This window comes from Pyrus communis, chromosome 16, assembly GCF_041283825.1.
Source record: "Pyrus communis isolate YQ-2024b chromosome 16, ASM4128382v1, whole genome shotgun sequence".
NCBI lineage: Eukaryota > Viridiplantae > Streptophyta > Magnoliopsida > Rosales > Rosaceae > Pyrus > Pyrus communis.
In genome coordinates, this window is record NC_142580.1 from 17,967,871 (window position 1) to 17,988,195 (window position 20,325).

Below are 20,325 nucleotides of genomic sequence, written 5' to 3' on the forward strand. Positions count from 1 at the left end.
TTTTCCATATTATTAATATGGTATAGAACCCAAATTATAGTGTATGAAGCCTTGTTTGGATATACAATGTAATTAAATTCCAAATTTAATTACTACCGGACTAAAAGTCTTAGTATAATCAACCCCATGTTCCTGAGAGAAGCCTTGTGCAACCAATCTGGCGTTGTACCTTGAAACAGTACCATCTGGATTCTTTTTCACCTTGTAAACCTACTTACTACCCACAATAGATCTATTTTCAGGAGCTAGAACCAAGGTCTATGTACCTTAAGCTCTAAGTGAGTCATATTCCCCATGCATTGCACTTTGCCATTGAGGAATTAATGCAGTTTTCCTAAAGCATGAAGGTTCAGTTGCACCTGTAATCTCTAAGATAAATGAATATCCTCAATGAAATGAATCTTCATCACTTAATTGCAGTGTTTGAAGCTCCAGAAAAGTACCTAGGGAAGCAGCATAATGTTTCATCTCTATTGCACCATTTCTTAGTCTTGTCACCATTGGATGAACTAATGTAACAATTTGATTCTTCATAGATTTTTCAGATAAAGAATGAGATACTGGTGAAATAGATAGAAGAATTACCTTAAGTGAAGAGCTTAGATGGATAGGGAACAAAGGTGATTGAGATGTAGCTTGTGTACCAGAGTGACGATGATGATGATGATGAAAACTTTGATTTGCAGAATCAGAATTCACTAAATTCACAGAGTTGCTAGTTGCAGAGACTAATTCGTTTTGTTCTAAGAAAACAGAACTTGTAGATCTCACCTAACTTGTACTACTTGAATATAATGTATATGTTGCAGAAACTATGTCATTGTGTCCTAACACATCATGATTGAATTGCCTTGTGGAACTTGAATCTGCAGATTGTGATATGTTCTCGGTGTTTGATAATGATTCCATATTTTGGATTGTAGAACCAATGGAAGGCAGCTGAGTCATAATTGGAACCTAAGAAACTTTACAAGACTGTTGTTGAATTGTAGCAACTGAAGACACTCTATATTTATATGGAAATATTTCTTCATCTTGTATAACATGTATAGACAGTATCAACTTCCTTGTATGCATATTATAGCACACTACACCTTTATACCACTTTACATAACCAAGAAACACACATTGAGCTGACCTTTACTAAAACTTGTTCTTATTATAGGGCCTTAAAAATGGATATATAGTTGTCCAAATACTCTCCAATGGTGTACTTCTGGAGTATGACCAAACAAAACTTGATATGATGACTTCATTTGCAGAGTTCTACATGGCATTCTATTAATTAAAAATGCAACATGTGAGCATGCATGATACCAGAATGTTGAATTCAAATTTGCATCAGACATCAAAGTTATTGCAGTCTCAACTATATGTCTATGCTTTCTTTCAACAAGTCCATTCTGTTGAGGAGTATATGGACAAGACACCATGTGAACAATTCCTTTATTCTTAAGAAAACTAGTAAACAATTTACTCATGTATTCTCCTCCCCTATTAGTCTGTAAGCATTTGATAAACACATTGAACTAATTTAAAACAAAAGCATGAAACTCGACAAATATCTGAAATGCCTCTGATTTACTATTCATTGGAAAAATTCACAAAAAACGTGAAAATTCATATACAAAGCTTATGTAGTATCTATATCCTTCTATTGGCAATTTTGGAGATAGACCCCATACTTCAGAATGGATCTTTTTAAACAAATGTGTAGCCCTAGTTTGCTTTACAGGGAAATATTGTTTAGTCATTTTTTCATGAATACAAGATACACAAAGAGAAGGACAAGAATCTGTACTAACTGAAATCTGTGAACTCTTCAACATAAGTGCCAAGATATCTTCTGCAGGATGTCCCAGCCTTCTATGCCATACTAAAACTTGAACCTTTTTTCCAAGAAAAGCAACACACTTATTCAACCTTGTAGCAAAAGAATTATTGAAAACATTGATTAGTATAGTGAACAGATCCCCACCATCACTCTTTCCTTAGTACAGTATCACCTTTGTTGTCTTATCCTGTATAAAAAAAATACCACATCATCACATATAAACCAATAACCATTATCCTTGCATAACTTCTTAACAAAGTAAATTCATAGTAATCTTAGGAACATATAAGATATTTTTCAGTAATAAAGGAACAATAAAACTTAACTAGTCCAAACAAAACTAATTGAAGTATAACCAAATAGGCCAAACACAAAAATCAGCAACATATACATTATATTTTAGTAGTACAAGTCAAGTGAGATATACAAGTCATGTTTTCTCAAAACAAAATGAATCAGTCTCTGCAACTAGCAACTCTGTGAATTTAGTGAATTTTGATTTTGCAAATCAAAGTCCCCATTATTATCACCATCACTTTGGTACACAAGCTACATCTCAATCACCTTTGTTCTTGTCCATCAAAGCTCTCAACTTGAGGTAATTCTTCCACCTATTTCACCAGTATCTCATTCTTTATCTGAAAGATCTATGGAGAATCAAATTATTACATCAGTTCATCCAATGGTGACAAGACAAAGAAGTGGTACAATAGAGAGGAAACATTACGCTGCTTACCTAGCTATTATTCCTAAGCTTCAAACACTATAGCAACTTTTCCTGAGCTTCAAACACTACAATTAAGTGATGATGATTCATTTCATGGAGTATATTCATTTATCTCAAAGATTACAGATGCAACTGAACCTTCATGTTTTAGGAAAACTGTATCAATTCCCCAATGACAAAGTGCAATGCAGGAGGAATATGACTAACTTAAAGCTCAAGGTACATGGACCTTGGTTTTAGCTCCTAAAAATAGATCTATTATGGGTAGTAAGTGGGTTTACAAGGTGAAAAAGAATCTAGATGGTACTGTTTCAAGGTACAAGGTCAGATTGGTTGCACAAGGTTTCTCTCAAGAACATGGGGTTGATTACACTGAAACTTTCAGGCCACTAGGAAGACATACAACATTGATGATTATACTTGTTATTGCTACAATGAATCATTGGGAGTTGAGACAATTAGACAAAAAAAATGCATTTCTGCATGGAGATTTGCAGAATGAGGTATATATGAAGCAACCTCAGGGATTTGTTGACAGTTCTTATCCAACACATGTTTGCAAATTATTAAAATCACTTTATGGTCTAAAACAAGCTCCAAGGCCTTGGAATTCGAAATTTACAAGCTATCATCTAGTTATGGGGTGTTCTGCGTCACTCTTAGATTCCAGTTTATTCATGAAGACAGAAGATGAGGAGACTATCATACTACTTTTATACGTAGATGATATAATTCTCAATGGATCAATTCTATAAAAATTTAGAAAACCATTGAAGAACTAGCTACAATTTTATACTTGAAAGATTTGGGGAAGCTTACATACTTTCAGGTGGTGATATCTTTGTTAATCAAGCAAAGTATGTTAGGGATTTGATTCATAAAACAGACATGGACTCTTGTAAACTAGCTACAACACCTTGCAAACCTCACAACCAATTACTTGCCTCAGAAGGGACAATGTTCACAAATCCAAGTATATACAAGAGTATTGTAGGATCATTGCAATATCTGACCTTTGCTAGGCTTAATATTGCTTTTGTTGTCAATTTAGTTTGCCAATTCATGACAACACCAACCGATTTACATTTTGGGGCAGTGAAGAGGATTCTGAGATATCTTCAAGGAACAATAAATTGTGGTATAGTGTATTCAGCAAAGACAGAATCCAACTTGGTAGCATTTTCAGATTTAGACTGGGCTACTGACTTGAACACTAGAAGATTTGTGACAAGATATATTATATTTATTGGGATCAATCTTGTGTTTTGGCAATCAAAGAAATAGTCCTCAATCTTAAAGAGTTCAACTGAAGTAGAGTATAAAGCTCTTGCAACACTGTGGCTAATATTGCTTGGGTGAGACAGATTTTGAAAGATGTAAAGTTTCATGTTCCTTATCCACCTGTCATATATTGTGATAATATGTCAGCCATATTATTGAGTGCTAATCCCATTTTTAAGTCAAGGATAAAACATTTAGACACAGACTATCACTTTGTAAGGGAACGAGTCCAAAAAGGTGATTTGGAAGTGCTCTATGTACCTACTGAAGAACAAACAATAGATGTGTTAACCAAAGGTTTACAGTCTCTCATTTCTTCTGCATTGCTACAATCTTAAGCTGGGAAATCCCAGTTAAGATTGAGGGGGCATGTTGACTATCATTGACCAAATGCCAACTCAACATAGTTTGTTAAGATTGCCAGCTCAACATGGTTTGTTGAAATATGGTACTACAACTATTTTAGACAATTAGAATAGTTGTTAACATGTAAGCTAAGACACTGCAGCTATATAAGCTGATACTCTCTGTAATTCTCTTGAATTTTTCATACATTCAATACAATCAGTATATTTTCCTCAACTTTCTCTCTCTACTTTCGTCATTGCTTTCTTGTTTCTTTAATCTCCTGCAATGGTTATAGTCTATTTTTTTCGATATTATTAATAATATGCGTTTGTCGATCCTTCCTGCTTCGCATATCTCGCATCAAATGTTCAATTGTTTCAGTACTCCCATCACAAAACAAACAGGTAGTCTCCACATACATCTTCCTTTTCCTGAGATTATCCTTGGTTGGTGGAGCATCTATGCAACACCGCCACACAAAAATTTTAACCTTCCTCGGCACACGGGCTCGCCACAATGCTTTTCATAAGAACTTTACTTCCAGGATCATCATTGAACCACTCGGTTCATTACCACTTACCTCCCCACACGCCCTCGCTAAATGGTATGCACTTCTTCTTGTGAATTTCTCATTCTCTGCTGCATTCCAAATCAAAGTATCATCCGTTTGAAACAAACTGAGGGGTATTCGTTTGATCAAATTGTGACCTAGACAAAAAATCTGTCTTTAGGAAGATGCTTGGCTTGAAATAGTCATGCCGCAATTGACGTTGGTTGTTGCAGTAGCCTTCACCCTTGCTTTACAAGCATCGCAAGATTGAAAGCGTAAAGATCTTTAAAACCCAGACCACGGTCAATAAATCACATCTCATTTTTCTTTGCCAACCAAAGAGAGTTTAATAATATAAGTAGATTGTTTATTAGAAAGTCCTAAGTTTGAATTTTCCATTTAATTTCTATTTTGTTTTCTTATAAAGAAAATAGAGTGAATGGCAAACTTATCTGTTTAATGCATTTTATTGTAAGTGATATACTTGGAATATTTTATTTTTTTGTCAATAGAATGCTAAGAGTATGTTTCGAATTGCTTACATAAGAAGCATTTTCGGTCAAAATATCATATTCTGAAATCAACCATTCATATTATTTTGGTTTTGATACAACGATATATTTACAATAAGAGATTGGAGAATAAATTAATTTCAAATTATCCATACCTAATATCTCTCACTTACAAATGAAAAAAGAAAAGAAAAGAGTACTAAACCTGTAGTGACACAACTTTCATACTTTTGAATTCGTGTACCAACCAGAATCACTACAACTTGCCCAAAATGACCCCTGTAACCACAAGCCATTGTAAATTAGTTTACACCACCTAAAACCCAGATTGAATTAGCTCCGTACTCCTCCTAAACTCGTGAAATTTCTCCGATGCACATTAAAAAATCTAACGAATCTTGTTCAAATATATAACTTAAATGTGCAGGTTTAAGTATTTTGTTTTCGGCTGTTGTCTACTGAACCGTTACATAGTGTGAATTGATTGCCACCGAATAGAATTGGGCTTCGAAGGCAGTGAAGCCCAACAGTTCCCAATAGGCGGCATCTTAACTCTTGAGGCAAAACGACAGCGTCCGAGCGTAGTTTGTGCGATTTATACATTGTTTCGGCACAGAGTGATCATTGAGCCGCGTTAATAGGAAGAAGACGAAGAAGAAGAACCCTCTAGGGTTTACCAGATAAAGCTCTACTAGGTACACACACACACACTCTCTCTCTCTCTCTCTCTCTCTCTCTCTCTCTCTAAGATACGCTTTGGTCTGAATCTCAGTAAACATTAACTGTTTGAGAATTTAGGGAAAGTATGCTTTGCTATTTTCTGATAGACGTTGCAAAGAGGAACGAATTAGAAACTAGGATTTGTGTTGATGCGTGGAGGCGTTTTGATTGTGCTTGAATTATGTGAAATGGCCATAACTTAACAGTCAAGATCTGTGAGTTTGTTAGTGGGCATTTGAAGTAGTTATTTATTTAATTATGTGTTAATTTTTAGACGGGGAATTTTGGATTGACTTGTAAACTTTTTCAGTCTAATTAATCGATTTGTTTTGTGAGATAGCTCGTGGAAAAAATGGAACAGTGGTGTGGTGCAGGGAAAAAAACTGACTACATTCTACAATTCATTGCCTTTTTAATTAACTTGGATTATGATACCAACATGCTAACTCCTGTATAATCAGGATTATGCTTTGGTGGGGACGGATGGGGTTGGTTTTACAGTTGGCTAGGCGACTTGGTTTACAATGCAGTTGGGTCACGGAATTTTCAGTTACTTTAGAAAAGCTTAAATCCTGGGATGCCAGATTTCTACTAAGCATACTATGAAAGAACTTGTAAACGGCTTACTATGAAAAGGCAAGGAAAGTGGACGTTCTCTCCTCTTCGACGAACTAGCAATACATTGCTTTCTAGTTTTTCTCCACCGTTTGGTAAAGATTTGGGCTTGGGGTTGTCTTGCTTTTTATCCTTTTGAGTGAATGGGTCTTTCTCATTCTATAGTGCTTTTATTGTGGAGCAACTTCTTGACTTGATGGTGGCCGAGAGTTGATTCTTCCAACTATCCCACCAACATCCATTTCTCCTTGCAAACATCACTTCTTTGTTACGATAAATTTTAAGGTAACTGTTTTCACAGGTAACCATATGCACTGAAGTGGGATCACAAAACAAGCAGTTTCGGTTGTTTTTTTTTCCCTTCTGAGAAATAAGATCATCAAATCTCAGCTCACAAATCTTATTATGAGTGATTGTACTTGAATCTTGGGAATGGAAGAAGAAAGCTGAAGCTTTGAAGAGAATATAGATTTTTAGGCTTCATTTGTTTTCTCTTTACTTCCGAAACTGGGTCACAAAAGGTCATTTGTCTTTCTTTTCAAAGGGTAATCCCAGCATTTCTTTGAAAATGCTCATTTGGATTGTAAGATAATGGATTATTTGCTACATACGCACTTAACCTGTATGCTTAGGTGAGAGAGAGACCGCCTCTACTCTTGTTTGCATGGTGGCTAATATGTGGCTTCAGTTGTGTAGTCTGGTGACAAATTGGAAATTGGCTCTGCTGTTACCTGTGGCTGCCTGCTGTCATTGTGGTTTTTTCTTACCCTTTGCTTGGATGAGGGACTTCAATGTTCCATGGAACTTAGGCTAAATTTGTTAAAAAATAGGAATGCACTACAAAAATTAGATAGAAGGACTTGCAAGACGACTAGAAACAATACATTTGAGAGAACTTTCAAATGACTCCTCGAGTGGTGCTTTGTAGTGTATTGTAGTGTTTAGTAGTAGATATCAAGTGCTCGAGTAGTTCATGGTAGCGTCCAGTGCATTTTAACTAGTCTAAAGTTCTCTGGGACTCTGAAAGTTCCTCATCCAAGTCTAAATTTCTATGTTTATATACTTAAGCTGGTTTGCCGGACTAGATTTTAAGCTCAAATAATTTGATGTTTGCAGGGTGTGATAGGTTATTTAATATATAACATTTTTGCTTATTTAATTCATTTGTATTGTAGGATTCGATCTCACAGGAACAAATTGTTTGCTGTTCAAATACCAGACAGAATCAATGATGCAGTTTACCCCCAGTGAGGGTGAAAATGCTTTGTCGGTAGTTGGTCCGAGGCCAATGGATTTGTCTACATACAATGGTCGCCCAGCACCTGGACCAAATGGGAAACAAAGGACTTCCAGCTTGGAATCACCGATCATGTTGCTGACAGGCCATCAGAGTGCTGTATACACAATGAAATTTAACCCTGCTGGAACAGTTATTGCTTCTGGGTCCCATGACAAAGAAATTTTTTTATGGAATGTTCATGGGGAATGCAAGAACTTTATGGTTTTGAAGGGGCACAAGAATGCTGTATTGGATCTTCACTGGACAACCGATGGTTCACAGATTATATCAGCCAGTCCAGACAAAACTGTGGGGGCATGGGATGTTGAAACAGGAAAAAGGATAAAGAAGATGGCTGAGCACTCTTCGTTTGTGAATTCTTGCCATCCTGCTCGAAGGGGACCTCCTCTTATTGTCAGTGGATCTGATGATGGAACTGCCAAACTCTGGGATATGCGTCTGAGGGGAGCGATCCAAACATTCCCTGATAAATATCAAATTACAGCTGTCAGCTTCTCTGATGCATCCGATAAAATCTTTACGGGAGGTATTGACAATGACATTAAGGTATGGGATTTGCGCAAAGTTGAAGTAATGATGACACTTCAAGGCCATCAAGATATGATAACAGGTATGTCATTGAGTCCTGATGGCTCTTATCTTCTGACTAATGGAATGGACAGCAAACTCTGCATTTGGGATATGCGCCCGTACGCACCACAAAATCGCTGTGTGAAGATAATGGAAGGTCACCAGCACAATTTTGAAAAGAACCTGTTGAAATGTGGCTGGTCCCCTGATGGAAGCAAGGTCACGGCTGGCAGTTCTGATCGGATGGTCTACGTATGGGACACCACTTCCCGACGCATCTTGTATATGCTGCCGGGCCACAGTGGATCCGTCAACGAGTCTGTTTTCCATCCCAACGAACCCATCATTGGATCGTGCAGTAGTGATAAACAGATCTATCTAGGGGAAATCTGAGCTTTACGGGCATGTAATGAAAACATCTACCTTTCTGTTGTGTTAGTGACTTGAACATTCTTGAGTTTTCGAAGGATTTTATCGCGTTGTAGTTTTGAACTTGAATCTTGATGGATTTATAGTTTGGTCTCTGAATTTCGCATGTCGTTGCTATACTCACGGCGCCATGCTTGCCGCGTGCGGCGTCCCGAATATCCCACGGTGTGCATTCTGTTTTTTGGTTACATTCATGGTGTTATATTTAGATTAAGTGAGTCGACATCTCCCCTGTATTTGTTATTTGTTTTGCAAAGTTGTTAAAGACGCAGCAAAGGTATTTTAAGAATACATGCATACATGATGAACTTACTATTTGGGTTTGGATAATGAGGAATTTTTATCACTACCGGGAACGATGGGCGACGGGCGATGGGCGATGGGCGATGTGCTCCAATCTCTCACTCGTATGTGTGATAATTTTAGTGAAATAATAGTCACGTGCTCATGTTATTAGCACACCAAAAGATTGTTCATGTCAAAAGTCGTGATAATTTCAGTATAACATTTTAATGATATTCCTTTTAACTAGTAAGCGAGAAATGTTAATTTCGAATTCATAAACGAGTTCAAAACCAATTCAGTCTATGTATGGTCATGCTTGCTAGCGCTTTAATTTTTAATGAGGTTTAGGCTTTACTAATGGAATATATAGTGCGTTTTTCGCTTGTTTAGTTTAGTATTGCTTTGTGAGGATTTCTTCAATTACTCTTAAGTAATTTTTTTTTCAAACAATTGATATTGTTTGCACTAACCGAAAACCGAAAACTGACTGAAATCAAAAAACCAAAAATTGAAAAAAACTGAACCAAACCCAACCAAATCGAATCCCATTACACTTTATGAATGATGCCAATGATGTTTCTTTTGTGAAACTTTACTGCCAAGTTTGAAATTAAGCTTAGGGATTTTTCAAGGAGCATACTTGGTTCAATTACGGGGATATTCCTTTGGTTATAGATGAAAGTTTTGGAAGGCTTTGGAATTTGGAAGAGCTTCTCTATTTGTTTACTTTTGGAATAGATACAGTGATCATTTTTCTTTGCAATTGAGGTTGTTGATAGAATAAGAACCTGTTGATAGAATAAGATTGGTTCATATGATCTTGTATAGGTACAACTACGTTCCCATTTTTCTCATTTTCTTATTATTAGTCTATCAATGCAAGCCTCTTTTCTCAATTTCATATTAAAAAAAGATCAACTTTTATAAAATAAAAAAAACTAAAACCGAACCGAACAAAACCATATCGAATAAAAAGCGAACTAAAAAAAATTGTAAGAAAATTTTAGTTTTTGACAGAAAACCGAACCGAATGAAATTGAACCCTCTAGGCTAAGCCTCACGTCACAATGGGCTAGCAGTGATTCAAATTCGCTTATAGCGATAATCGAAACCTAAAACTTGTCACGTACAAATAAAAAAAAATACCACTCCTAAGTAGCACTGGGTGACAATTACTCAAATATTGACCAATTGTAATTACTCGAATATCCTTAATAACAGGAAGAAACTCGATCCCCTTCATCTCTCGCGCTGATTCGAAATCAGTAAACAAAGAGAACCCATTTCCAGATTTCACCAGTGAGAGACTGAAGAACGATTCAGTTGGAATTTTGTTTGGGCGAATTAAAAGGTTAGACTTTGAACACTCTCTCTATTACTATTTTATATGATTGGGTAGTGGAATTTTGAATGGGACGGGATTGGATGCATGCTTTGTGCATTCCTGAATGTGTTTACTTTTGTACAGATTGAAATATTCCTATTGTTTTGTGTTTGTTCATGTAACTTGGGTTCATTGTTCGTTGTGGGATGAGATTTGGGCTCTATTTCTGTTTCGGTTTTGGCATATCGAATTTTTGAGAGCTATTTGATAAGAATGAGGTTTTATAACTCAAACCATTCCCTGTAGCTATTTGATAATAGGACGAGTAGTTAAGAATCAAAGAGTGACGATTCGTCGTGGTCGAGGAGATTAAGAAAACAGATTATGCGTGTCAAACGTGGAGTCAACAATGTTCCAGTGGGAAACTCAAACTTACCAATTATCCTGCACTTGCACAGGAGATCGACTTTTCCTAAGCACTTGGCTGATCAATCTGCAGCCCCATCGGTTTTTATTCTTTTTGTGTATGAACGGGTCGAGAAAGCTAATTATATTAGGTGGTCCACTGGGATTTTTTTTTTTTTTTTTTTTTTTTTTTTTTTTTTTTTTTTTTTGGAGAATAGGGTTATGGGTTTCCTTCATTTTTTGGGAAATTGATGAAATGGTCACTTTACAAATCCCAATTGTTGAACCGATCAAAATCAAATTGACGACGTTTAGATAAAAAAAAAAAAAAACAAAGCATAGAGATCAAATACTGATGGCATATGGATCACATACTAAAAAGTGATGATTTCATGGGTGTTGTTCGAGTGTTGAATCGTTTGTTGTTTTATGTTTGTTCAATGGTGTAGGATTTTGGGATGAGGATCAGTAAAACAGAGGTGAATTTGAGGAGGCTGCTTGCATCTGCGCCCCAGCAACATAACCAGGCAAAACTTGTACATGTATGTTTTTATTAGAATTACAGGTTACAAGGTGTTATCCATTTTTAGATAATTGCTTTGTGCCAAATATTTCCGGTTTCTTGGCTTTATATTTGTTTTTGCTTGGGGGATATCTACCATTTATGGATGACATAAGTAGTGCTACTTTGCAGTATGTTGCTACACTACGGGAACTGGTAGAACAACTAGCTGAAGAGAGAAATCCAGAAGGCTTACCAAGGTATGAGGTTGATTCACATTCCAAACATTATGTTGTTGATACTGGGTCCTACGGTAGCTACGCCGATCAACATTTTCATATTATCTATTTCTATGTATTTTGTTGATACGGTTCCCTACTTAAGAGTTTGTAAGATTCTTAGTTATTGAAATCATTATTTGCGATTTTATATACAGAGTTTCAAAGGCTGTTATGAGTGACTATTCAGAGAAGATCGAAGCCATTGCTTCCAATTTAGCTGCTCTGCCGGTGCGTACATATGATCTAGAAATCATTCATGTCACTATTGTTGAAGTGTTGATAATATGTACTTTAAACCAGTTATTAATAAAATGTGTACTTTTGATTTACAATTTTCTGTGGAATTAAGTATCATGTATGATTCAAATCAATTTTACTTTAGCTGTGATGGATCGTTGGACAGTTTTTAGTTCTTATGCAGGGAACAATTTCTAGAGACAGTTTATAGTTCAAGTTTCATGCTTGTAATGATTCTGAATCTCCTTCAGTGCATCAGTAGATGTAATTTGTTGCGTCATTTTTGTTATCTTGAGAGTGAATCTGTAATATATGGATAATGTTTTCTTGCATATCGGACATGGTATATTATGTTGTGAATCTGGCATCACATATGAAAGCAGGAGTTTACCTGATCAGTGGTCCAGATTAACAGCTTGGCAAGAGAATATTTCTTTAGAATGTAATGTTTTTAATTTTTTGGTCGAAGAATGTAGGGTATGTATGTGCAATATATGGAGTTCCTTGCTCCTAACTATGATTTATTTCGCAATTCCCAGCCTGATATTCAAACACCTGAAGAGCCCCTTGCAAGCTCTTCTGATACAGGAGACAATCAGATTCCCGTTTCTCCAGGTCTGAGAAGGAGATTTGTGTAAGTGAATGATAGTTGGGATCACAATGGTTTCAGTTCCTTAGTGATTTTTTGTCTGCAATGACTTGTTTTATTTTAACTGTGTTTTTTTTAAAATAGGCCTCCCTCAAATATCAAAGATGGAGCTCGTGAGACTGTTAATGTTGATTCTTCGGCACCTGTTAAACTGGATGCTGCAGCCCAAGCACACATTGAAAAGCATAGGTATATTATTACCATCTCAATTTCTTCTATTAAACTGGAGTAATGAGACTGGATGAATTTGAAAACGGGAGTTCTAGGATGTTGGTCATAAAATGGGACTGCAATGTAGTTATATTTGTTTTCAATATGAAGTTACTTTTCTTTTAAGCCGAGAAAGAAGTTGATTTTTGTTTAAAAATAAATGGGATATGATTCTTTTACAAATAGAAATGACATGGATGCTCCCTTGGGATATCTGATAAAATTAGAGCAATAGAATTGGGCAACTTTGGGATTAGTTCCATCTATTTGTACAATTTTCTTTCTTTACTTGGTAACAAAGACAAAACACTACCTAAAAACAAATCTTGGTCTACAAACCAGCCTGTCTGTCATTCAGAGTGCTTATTAAGGAACTAGGGGGACCATCCAAATTGTATCAACCCAAGTCCATGTCCTGCCCATGTCTTTCCTGCCATCTGCTGCGATACTAAGATCTTTCTGCATGTTTGGTACACCACCGCCAACAGATGGTGGCTAGAATCAACATGACCTTTAACCAGAACCCACCAGAGTAGATACTGTTACTATTAGAGAGGAAATTGCTTCGATCCCAAGTCAATTGGCGTCCATAAAGTAGAGGTCACACAATTCAGCAGTTAAAACTTCAAGTGTTAATTACATTTCCTTTCCACATTATGTTTACGACTCTTATAAATTTTCTCTCATGTTTTACAGAAAGCTTCAAGAGGATTTGACAGACGAAATGGTTGGATTGGCTAGGCAACTCAAAGAGAGTAGTCTCATGATGAGTCACTCCCTGGAGAACACTGAAAAAGTAAGATAACCTGAGATATCTATTGCAGGATGTTGTAAGGTCTATAGAATCAATACTATTTGGATTTAGCTGGCTGTGGTTTGATTTGTTTAGGTTGACACTGAAGGGAAGTTAAGGTGAATATTGCATAGTATTTAGAGGGTGTGAGATTAGGATAAATGCTTGAAAAGGAAAATGTTAAACAAAGAATCGAGTGTTGGGACTGAAACGAGTCCTAAGAGCCTGTTGGTATCTTATTTGGATCCAACTTTTTATGCTCAATAATGATTTTTTTAGTCACAAGCTAATAATTCTCTCTCTCTCTCTCTCTCTCTCTCTCTCTCTCTCTCTCTCTCTCTCTCTCTCTCTCTCTCTCTGCAAGTGCGGGTTCAACTCCGCCGCTAGAGCTACTTTCTTGTTGTGCCATCCTGAGTCGATGCGGTAGAGGAGAGATGTTGTGCTCTGTTGGATATGGTGGTGAAGTAAGGGATCTATCATCTGATTGGCTAGTTGTGGATTAGAGCTTAGGTGGACTGGGGAGGTCGACGGAAGGGGAACTGATTGAATTTTTGTTTCGAAATGGTTTTAGAAATGATGAAAACATTTGGGTAGGATACCAAACGGGCCCCAAGACACGGGGGCTAAAACAAGTAGATTTGCAGAGGAATTTAAGTGGTAACAGGAGAACTGATTAAATTTTTGATTAGAAATGTATGTTACTTCAAGAAACTAGTTGTTATAACTGTTTACTCTCTGGTGTCTCAGATGTAAATTCATAGCTGATGGAAGGACATAAACGTTGATCTCATAACTTAGTTATGGCTTGTATGCAGGTACTTGATTCCACAGAGAAGGCTGTTGAAAGTAGCTTGGCAAGCACTGGCCATGCCACCACACGGGCGACAGATATATACTCAAAGACGTCCAAAACTACTTGTTTCACATGGCTTCTGATGTTTGTAATGACATGCGTATTCATCATGGTGGTTCTTTTAATTCGCGTCACTTAAGGGTATGTTGTGTTAGGAAGACTGATCTTTCGTCCCATAATTTCTACGTATAATTTGCAACGTTGAACATCGACAGTTTACGAATAGATATAATCTCGGAGCATAGCATTGTTGATGGATCATCAGAAATGAACAGGGAATGGATTGAAATGTTAATGATACTACGACGCTAGTCACCGGAACATTTCAAGGGACTGCACTGCAACTTTCATTGGTGAAGGTCCTGCTACATATTGTAATTAGAATTAGCAGATGTTAACGTACTAGTTTCTACTCTCCAAAGGGTTGTACACCATGTAAACAAGCAAAGAACCATGTTAGAAACGTCTCACATGAGCCTAATTTTAACATGATATCACACCAGTTATTCCTGCGTTAGTTGACCTGTTTGCGTTGTGTTTTTTGGATCATTGATGCAAATTGGACATTGCAAGAGCGGATCTCTCATTCCTCTTCCCCTATCTATCTTAAGGCCTAGTTTGGTATTGCTGTGCATTTTTAAAAAAACTGCTTCTGTTGTGTTATGGTATTTAATGCGATAAATTATTATAAAAAAGAATAATGTGGGGTTAAAAATTGTAATTTGGTAAAATATGTGGGGAATATGCTTGCTATTTGAAAATTTTATTAAGTACGCAATGATTACTATGCTTTGAAAGAAAAAAAAAAAAAAAAAGAACTTTAGAAACATGGTAGATCCTGCTTAATGCTACTTTTCCATGCTTTTCTATTCTCATTGACATCATTTTTAAGAAAAACAACGCCTTTTTTTATTTTACTAAATAAATTTGATGTTCTAGGTTTTTTTAATAAGCTCTATTTTTAAAAACACCACAATTGCAAGCCAGCTCTAAGAAAAGGCACTTGGCTTATTCATGTCTAAGTAAGGAGAAAGTTGCATGCGTTATGACAATGAGGTTTACAATTTGAGCCTACTTTTCCAACTTAATCAGTTCTGCATATTAACAAAGTTACATTTGTTTTGACCTATATGAACAAGTAAGCGCATAAAGACAAATGTTTAGCTACTAATTTATCGTGACTTCAAATTAAAAAAAAAAATAATAATAAAAAAACAAATAAAAGCCAGGTTTATATCAGAACATTTTACAGGGCACGAAGATTGCAGATCAACTTTTGGAACACGGTGATAGCAACGCCCGCCATTCTCTTCTCTATATAAACTGTGAAGCAGTCTACCATTTGGGTATAACCTTCTCTCCCATCCATTTACTTCATCAAATCCCAGTAGCTTCCGTTACCAGCTTTACACCATGGAGTACATCAACCAGTACTACTGCAAATGTATTATTTTGGCTTTGATCTTCATGCTGGGAGCCTTGTCTTCTCAAGCCACTTCTCGCACTCTCCAAGATGCATCAATGTACGGGAGATACGAGCAATGGATGGCTCGTTATGGACGTGTATATTCTGACATTAACGAGAAGGAGAAGCGCTTCAATATTTTCAAGGAAAATGTTGCGTTCATAGAATCTTCCAACAATGATGCAAACAAACTTTACAAATTGAGCGTCAATCAATTTGCAGACCTTACGAATGAAGAATTCAAAGCCTCGAGAAATAGATTCATGGGGCACGAATGTTCCGCAAAGACGACTTCTTTCAAATATGAAAATGTTACTGCACCACCAACTGTAGATTGGAGAAAGAAAGGAGCTGTGACACCAGTCAAGGACCAAGGCCAATGTGGTAATCAATTTTATTTATAACCTGGAACTTCATTAAACGGTTTCTAGTACTCTAACTATGATTTAATTGCAATATTATACAAATCTATGTCTATTAAATTAACCACTACTTAATTTATGCCAAAAAAAAAAAACACAATATCTTACTGCAACAAAATACTTGCAGGATGTTGTTGGGCTTTTTCAGCGGTGGCAGCCATGGAAGGAATTACTAAGCTTACAACTGGTAAATTGATATCTTTGTCTGAGCAAGAGTTGGTTGACTGTGACACAAGCGGTGTAGATCAAGGTTGTGAGGGTGGTTTGATGGATGATGCATTTCAATTCATTAATCAAAACCATGGGCTTAGTACCGAGACTAATTATCCTTACACTGGTGTTGATGGTACTTGCAACACCAAGAAGGAGGCCAACCATGCAGCCAAAATAACTGGTCATGAAGATGTGCCTGCAAACAGTGAAGAAGCCCTTCTGAAGGCTGTTGCAAATCAGCCAATTTCTGTTGCCATTGATGCTGGAGGTTCCGATTTTCAATTCTATTCAAGTGGTGTCTTTACAGGAACTTGTGGAACGAGTCTTGATCATGGGGTTACCGCTGTTGGTTATGGAGTTAGTGCTGATGGGACTAAGTATTGGTTGGTGAAGAACTCATGGGGCACTGAATGGGGTGAAGAAGGATACATAAGAATGCAGAGAGGTATTGAGGCAAAGGAAGGTCTTTGTGGCATTGCTATGGAAGCCTCTTACCCCACTGCATAACTTGAATTACCATCCAAATCAATGCCTACAATATCTAATACCCTGGACGTGTATATCGTAATATGTACATGATGAACTTGTACGTTTAGTACAATATGCTATATGGTCTGCGCATCGGTAGTACCAAGTTTATAATTACAATTGAAGAACTTATTCGATCTTTTAGTTGAATTGTCTAGTTACGCCAAATTTAACCACTTGCTAAAATTAGGTTTATGTGTTAATTCTCTGATATGATTCATCCCCTCAAAGGAGGTATATATATAGTCAACAAGCCTTGTAGAGCAAGAATAATAATAACTCCTAATTCTAATTACAGTAGGAAACGAAACCTAAATAGGAAATGTAACCCACTAATTACTAATTACTATTAATCCTACAAGTCAAGCTGCACTAAAGTGAAAAGTCTTAGGTTCAATTCTCACCACACATTATTGCTAATCCATTGTGAGGCTTAGCCCACTCCCCCATCTCTTAGTGTCGATAATATCGTTTGTTTTAAAAAAAAAAAAAAAAATTGGTGCATATATGTTGTTGATGCCCGACTTGCTAAATGGGTTGTAAAATGCGTTGCTCAAAATTGCTTTTATTAGCATATCGGCTAATTGGTTCTTCGACTTCACAAACAAAAATTGAACAATCAGACCTTCCATTTTATCTTTGATGAAATATTTATCCACCTCAACATGTTTGTTGCGATCATGTTAAACTAGATTATGAGCAATTTCAATTGCAGCTTTATTGTCACAACATATATTCATACGAATTCAATTCCCAATTTAATTCCTATTATTGAGGGACATATACTAATTTTATAATATTTTCAACTACAGATCGGGATACAAACCAAAGGTCTTGAGCGACCGATCCGGCAAAACAACTCAAAAGATAAAGAAGTATAATTAATTTCTTCATGCTCGTTCCAAGTTCAAAGTACCATTAGTGCAAATGAGAATCTCCTTTGTTACATGATTTTTTCTTTATATAGATAGATGTTGGATCTATGGAGCAATTACTTAAAAGTAGATTTTGTACAACAGTCCTTCCTATCTCATAGAAAAGGATACCATGATTCTGAACCAATCTAACTTGGAATCACAAATCCTAAGTTTGTCCATGAAGAGCATATCAAATTATATTAGTTTCTATAATTGATTTCTTCTGTGTAATACTAATCGATGGGGCCTCATTGATAAGTGCTACCAGATCTCGCAAATATATTAACTCATATATCATTTTTTGTCATTTCAATTGTAATTACAATTTATTAGGAGATGAAATCATAAGAGTAGATGATTCGTCAAAAAATTGGATGATAGCTACATTTTTTGTGCATGACAAGATTATTAGTTACTCGTTGGGAACAACAGCAAATAGTAATTTTTTGGCATGCATATTCGTGGAAGTAAATCTCATTATAAAATCTTATCTTTATCCTTACAGAAATTGAACGGGAATGAATTTTGAATCAGATGGCTCGCCCAACGGGAAAGGCCTTGACCCTGCCAACTAAAAGAAGAAAGAAAAGAACAGAAGGAGAAAACAACTTCTTTGTAATTCTCTAGGAGTCATATTTAAATTTGAATATTATCAATAAATTTTACATCAATAGTCCCGCGATGATTTAGTAGCAGTGGCTGGCAAAGTTGATTTCTTACCTATTATATTAGGACCTGCAGATTTTTTGGTGCATCACATTCATGCATTTACAATTCATGTGACGGTATTAATACTCTTGAGAGGTGTTTTATTTGCTCATAGTTTGCATTTGATATCAGATAAAGAAAATCTTTAAAATGAAAAGAAAATGAAAATATGCTACATTGACCTATCATTTGTTCAATTTGGTCGATCTGATACTTAGTTAATTCTTTTATGTTTATGTTCCCACTGATACCTAATAAATAACAAATCTTAATGGCTTTTTAGGTCCAATTCCATCAATTTTTGTTGATTCAATTCTTACTTGTTCATCGGCAAAGCGTAAAGTAACCAAATTTCCTCTAACAAAGGTAAACTAACTGTATGGGGGTCTTCTGTTAGTGATATTATCTGCTCAATCAGTTAATTTTTTTTTGCTAATTAAGTTTTGTTGATGTACAAAATCAGCGAGACTTTGAAACTATTTAAAGTATTAAAGTTTGTGACATTCTCACGGTTTCTCCATCACCTAGTAAGGATAATATGTAAAGAGATAGATATAAAGAAGTAAACACAAGATGTACGTGGCTCACCCTAAGTTGGGCTATGTCCACGAGGGTATAGGAGTTCTCATTAATAATGAAGAGTTTACACAATACATAGGTTCAAGCATAATCATTATTAGTGAGTTCTAATGACGAGTTTAAGTACAATAATGGCATTAGGGATTAATTGAGGAGAATGGTTTCCTTTTATAGTTGAGAAGAGTCTCCGGCTTTCATCTGTGGTCGATGTAAGATTCTAGAAGGTTTATTCTGATGTCGCACCACGTGTCGCATTGTGATTGGCATCCTGGTTTGGGAGAAACTCTTGTGCTTCGGCATGGGTTCCTTAGCACAAATTCTTCAGTGGGTCCTTTAAGGTATGAAGTTGATCGATACTCAGTAGTTTTCAGATTGGTGAAATATGGTACAAACAAGTTTAAAGAGAGGTGGTCATCTTGAGCGTAATTAGAGGTGGATTGTCATTTAGTATTGCGGTATAGTGTTATTCCTCTTCACATGTAAGTGAAAGGTCTTAGGTTTGATTCTCGTTAAAAGCGAATTTGAATCACATTATTGCTAGCCCATTGTGAGGTTAAATCCGCCACTCATTTTACCTTAGTGTAGATAATATTGTTTGTTTCAAAAAAAAAAAAAAAAAAAAAGTAGAGGTGGATCAATTTGACTGGAAGCATTAGGTGGCGTGATTGTAGAATTAATTGTAATTATTGTCATTGATGGGTTATGTTTTCTATGGACATGGAATATCACTAACATCGGATCCATATCTCTGTTATTTTAAAGTTGTGTAGGGGATTTGCTTACATGATGAAGTAAGAAGTGAAAGGTGGCCGCTCTACTTAGTGCATAAGCTAAGTATAGAGGAATTAGTAATGTTATTCATACTATGTTTTTAGATCACATTTTTATACCATCTTAGGTGGCATCTGATGTGGACAGCCACATCATTTGAAAAATTTGCAAAACCCAAGGAAAGGAAGGAGAAAGACTCCTTGTATATCACAATCATCATTTAATTAATTAGTTTTTCTTAATTATTAGTTTATTAAATAATGAACTAAATTTACAAATCTAATTAATTCAAATAAT

General features: G+C 36.0%; 3 protein-coding genes across 6 annotated transcripts; all 3 read left to right on the forward strand.

Annotated features, from left to right (window-relative positions):
- Positions 1 to 5,806: 5,806 nt before the first annotated feature.
- On the forward strand, positions 5,807 to 8,985 carry LOC137731607 (Transducin/WD40 repeat-like superfamily protein). Of its 3 annotated transcripts, none has more exons than XM_068470764.2 (2): positions 5,807 to 5,947; positions 7,778 to 8,985. In XM_068470764.2, exon 2 carries the CDS (start codon positions 7,816 to 7,818, stop codon positions 8,848 to 8,850), a length of 1,035 nt encoding a protein of 344 aa, XP_068326865.2. In that variant the 5' UTR covers positions 5,807 to 5,947; positions 7,778 to 7,815; the 3' UTR covers positions 8,851 to 8,985. The 3 variants fall into 3 exon arrangements, with proteins under 3 accessions (XP_068326865.2, XP_068326864.2, XP_088544188.1); XM_068470763.2 differs by having other exon boundaries at positions 5,811 to 5,947; positions 7,763 to 8,985; XM_088688062.1 differs by having other exon boundaries at positions 5,846 to 5,947; positions 6,434 to 8,985.
- A 1,373-nt stretch (positions 8,986 to 10,358) lies between these two features.
- On the forward strand, positions 10,359 to 14,942 carry LOC137731608 (uncharacterized). Of its 2 annotated transcripts, none has more exons than XM_068470766.2 (8): positions 10,359 to 10,522; positions 11,350 to 11,442; positions 11,595 to 11,662; positions 11,839 to 11,911; positions 12,460 to 12,554; positions 12,654 to 12,758; positions 13,476 to 13,575; positions 14,388 to 14,942. In XM_068470766.2, exons 2-8 carry the CDS (start codon positions 11,359 to 11,361, stop codon positions 14,562 to 14,564), a joined length of 702 nt encoding a protein of 233 aa, XP_068326867.2. In that variant the 5' UTR covers positions 10,359 to 10,522; positions 11,350 to 11,358; the 3' UTR covers positions 14,565 to 14,942. The 2 variants fall into 2 exon arrangements, with proteins under 2 accessions (XP_068326867.2, XP_088544427.1); XM_088688301.1 differs by lacking the exon at positions 10,359 to 10,522 and adding an exon at positions 10,812 to 11,019.
- Positions 14,943 to 15,838: 896 nt separating this feature from the next.
- On the forward strand, positions 15,839 to 19,874 carry LOC137730580 (senescence-specific cysteine protease SAG39-like). The gene is made up of 2 exons (XM_068469564.2): positions 15,839 to 16,274; positions 16,440 to 19,874. The coding sequence occupies exons 1-2, from the start codon at positions 15,839 to 15,841 to the stop codon at positions 17,030 to 17,032; spliced, it is 1,029 nt and encodes a 342-aa protein (XP_068325665.2). The 3' UTR covers positions 17,033 to 19,874.
- Positions 19,875 to 20,325: the final 451 nt, after the last annotated feature.

Bases quoted from the DNA above. Each gene is read 5' to 3' on its own strand.
- LOC137731607 (XM_068470764.2), top strand. From the start codon at position 7,816: ATGATGCAGTTTACCCCCAGTGAGGGTGAAAATGCTTTGTCGGTAGTT.
- LOC137731608 (XM_068470766.2), top strand. From the start codon at position 11,359: ATGAGGATCAGTAAAACAGAGGTGAATTTGAGGAGGCTGCTTGCATCT. The intron at 11,912-12,459 runs GTGCGTACATAT...CGCAATTCCCAG, and splicing joins CCAATTTAGCTGCTCTGCCG to CCTGATATTCAAACACCTGA. The intron at 12,759-13,475 runs GTATATTATTAC...CATGTTTTACAG, and splicing joins GCACACATTGAAAAGCATAG to AAAGCTTCAAGAGGATTTGA.
- LOC137730580 (XM_068469564.2), top strand. From the start codon at position 15,839: ATGGAGTACATCAACCAGTACTACTGCAAATGTATTATTTTGGCTTTG. The intron at 16,275-16,439 runs GTAATCAATTTT...AAATACTTGCAG, and splicing joins CAAGGACCAAGGCCAATGTG to GATGTTGTTGGGCTTTTTCA.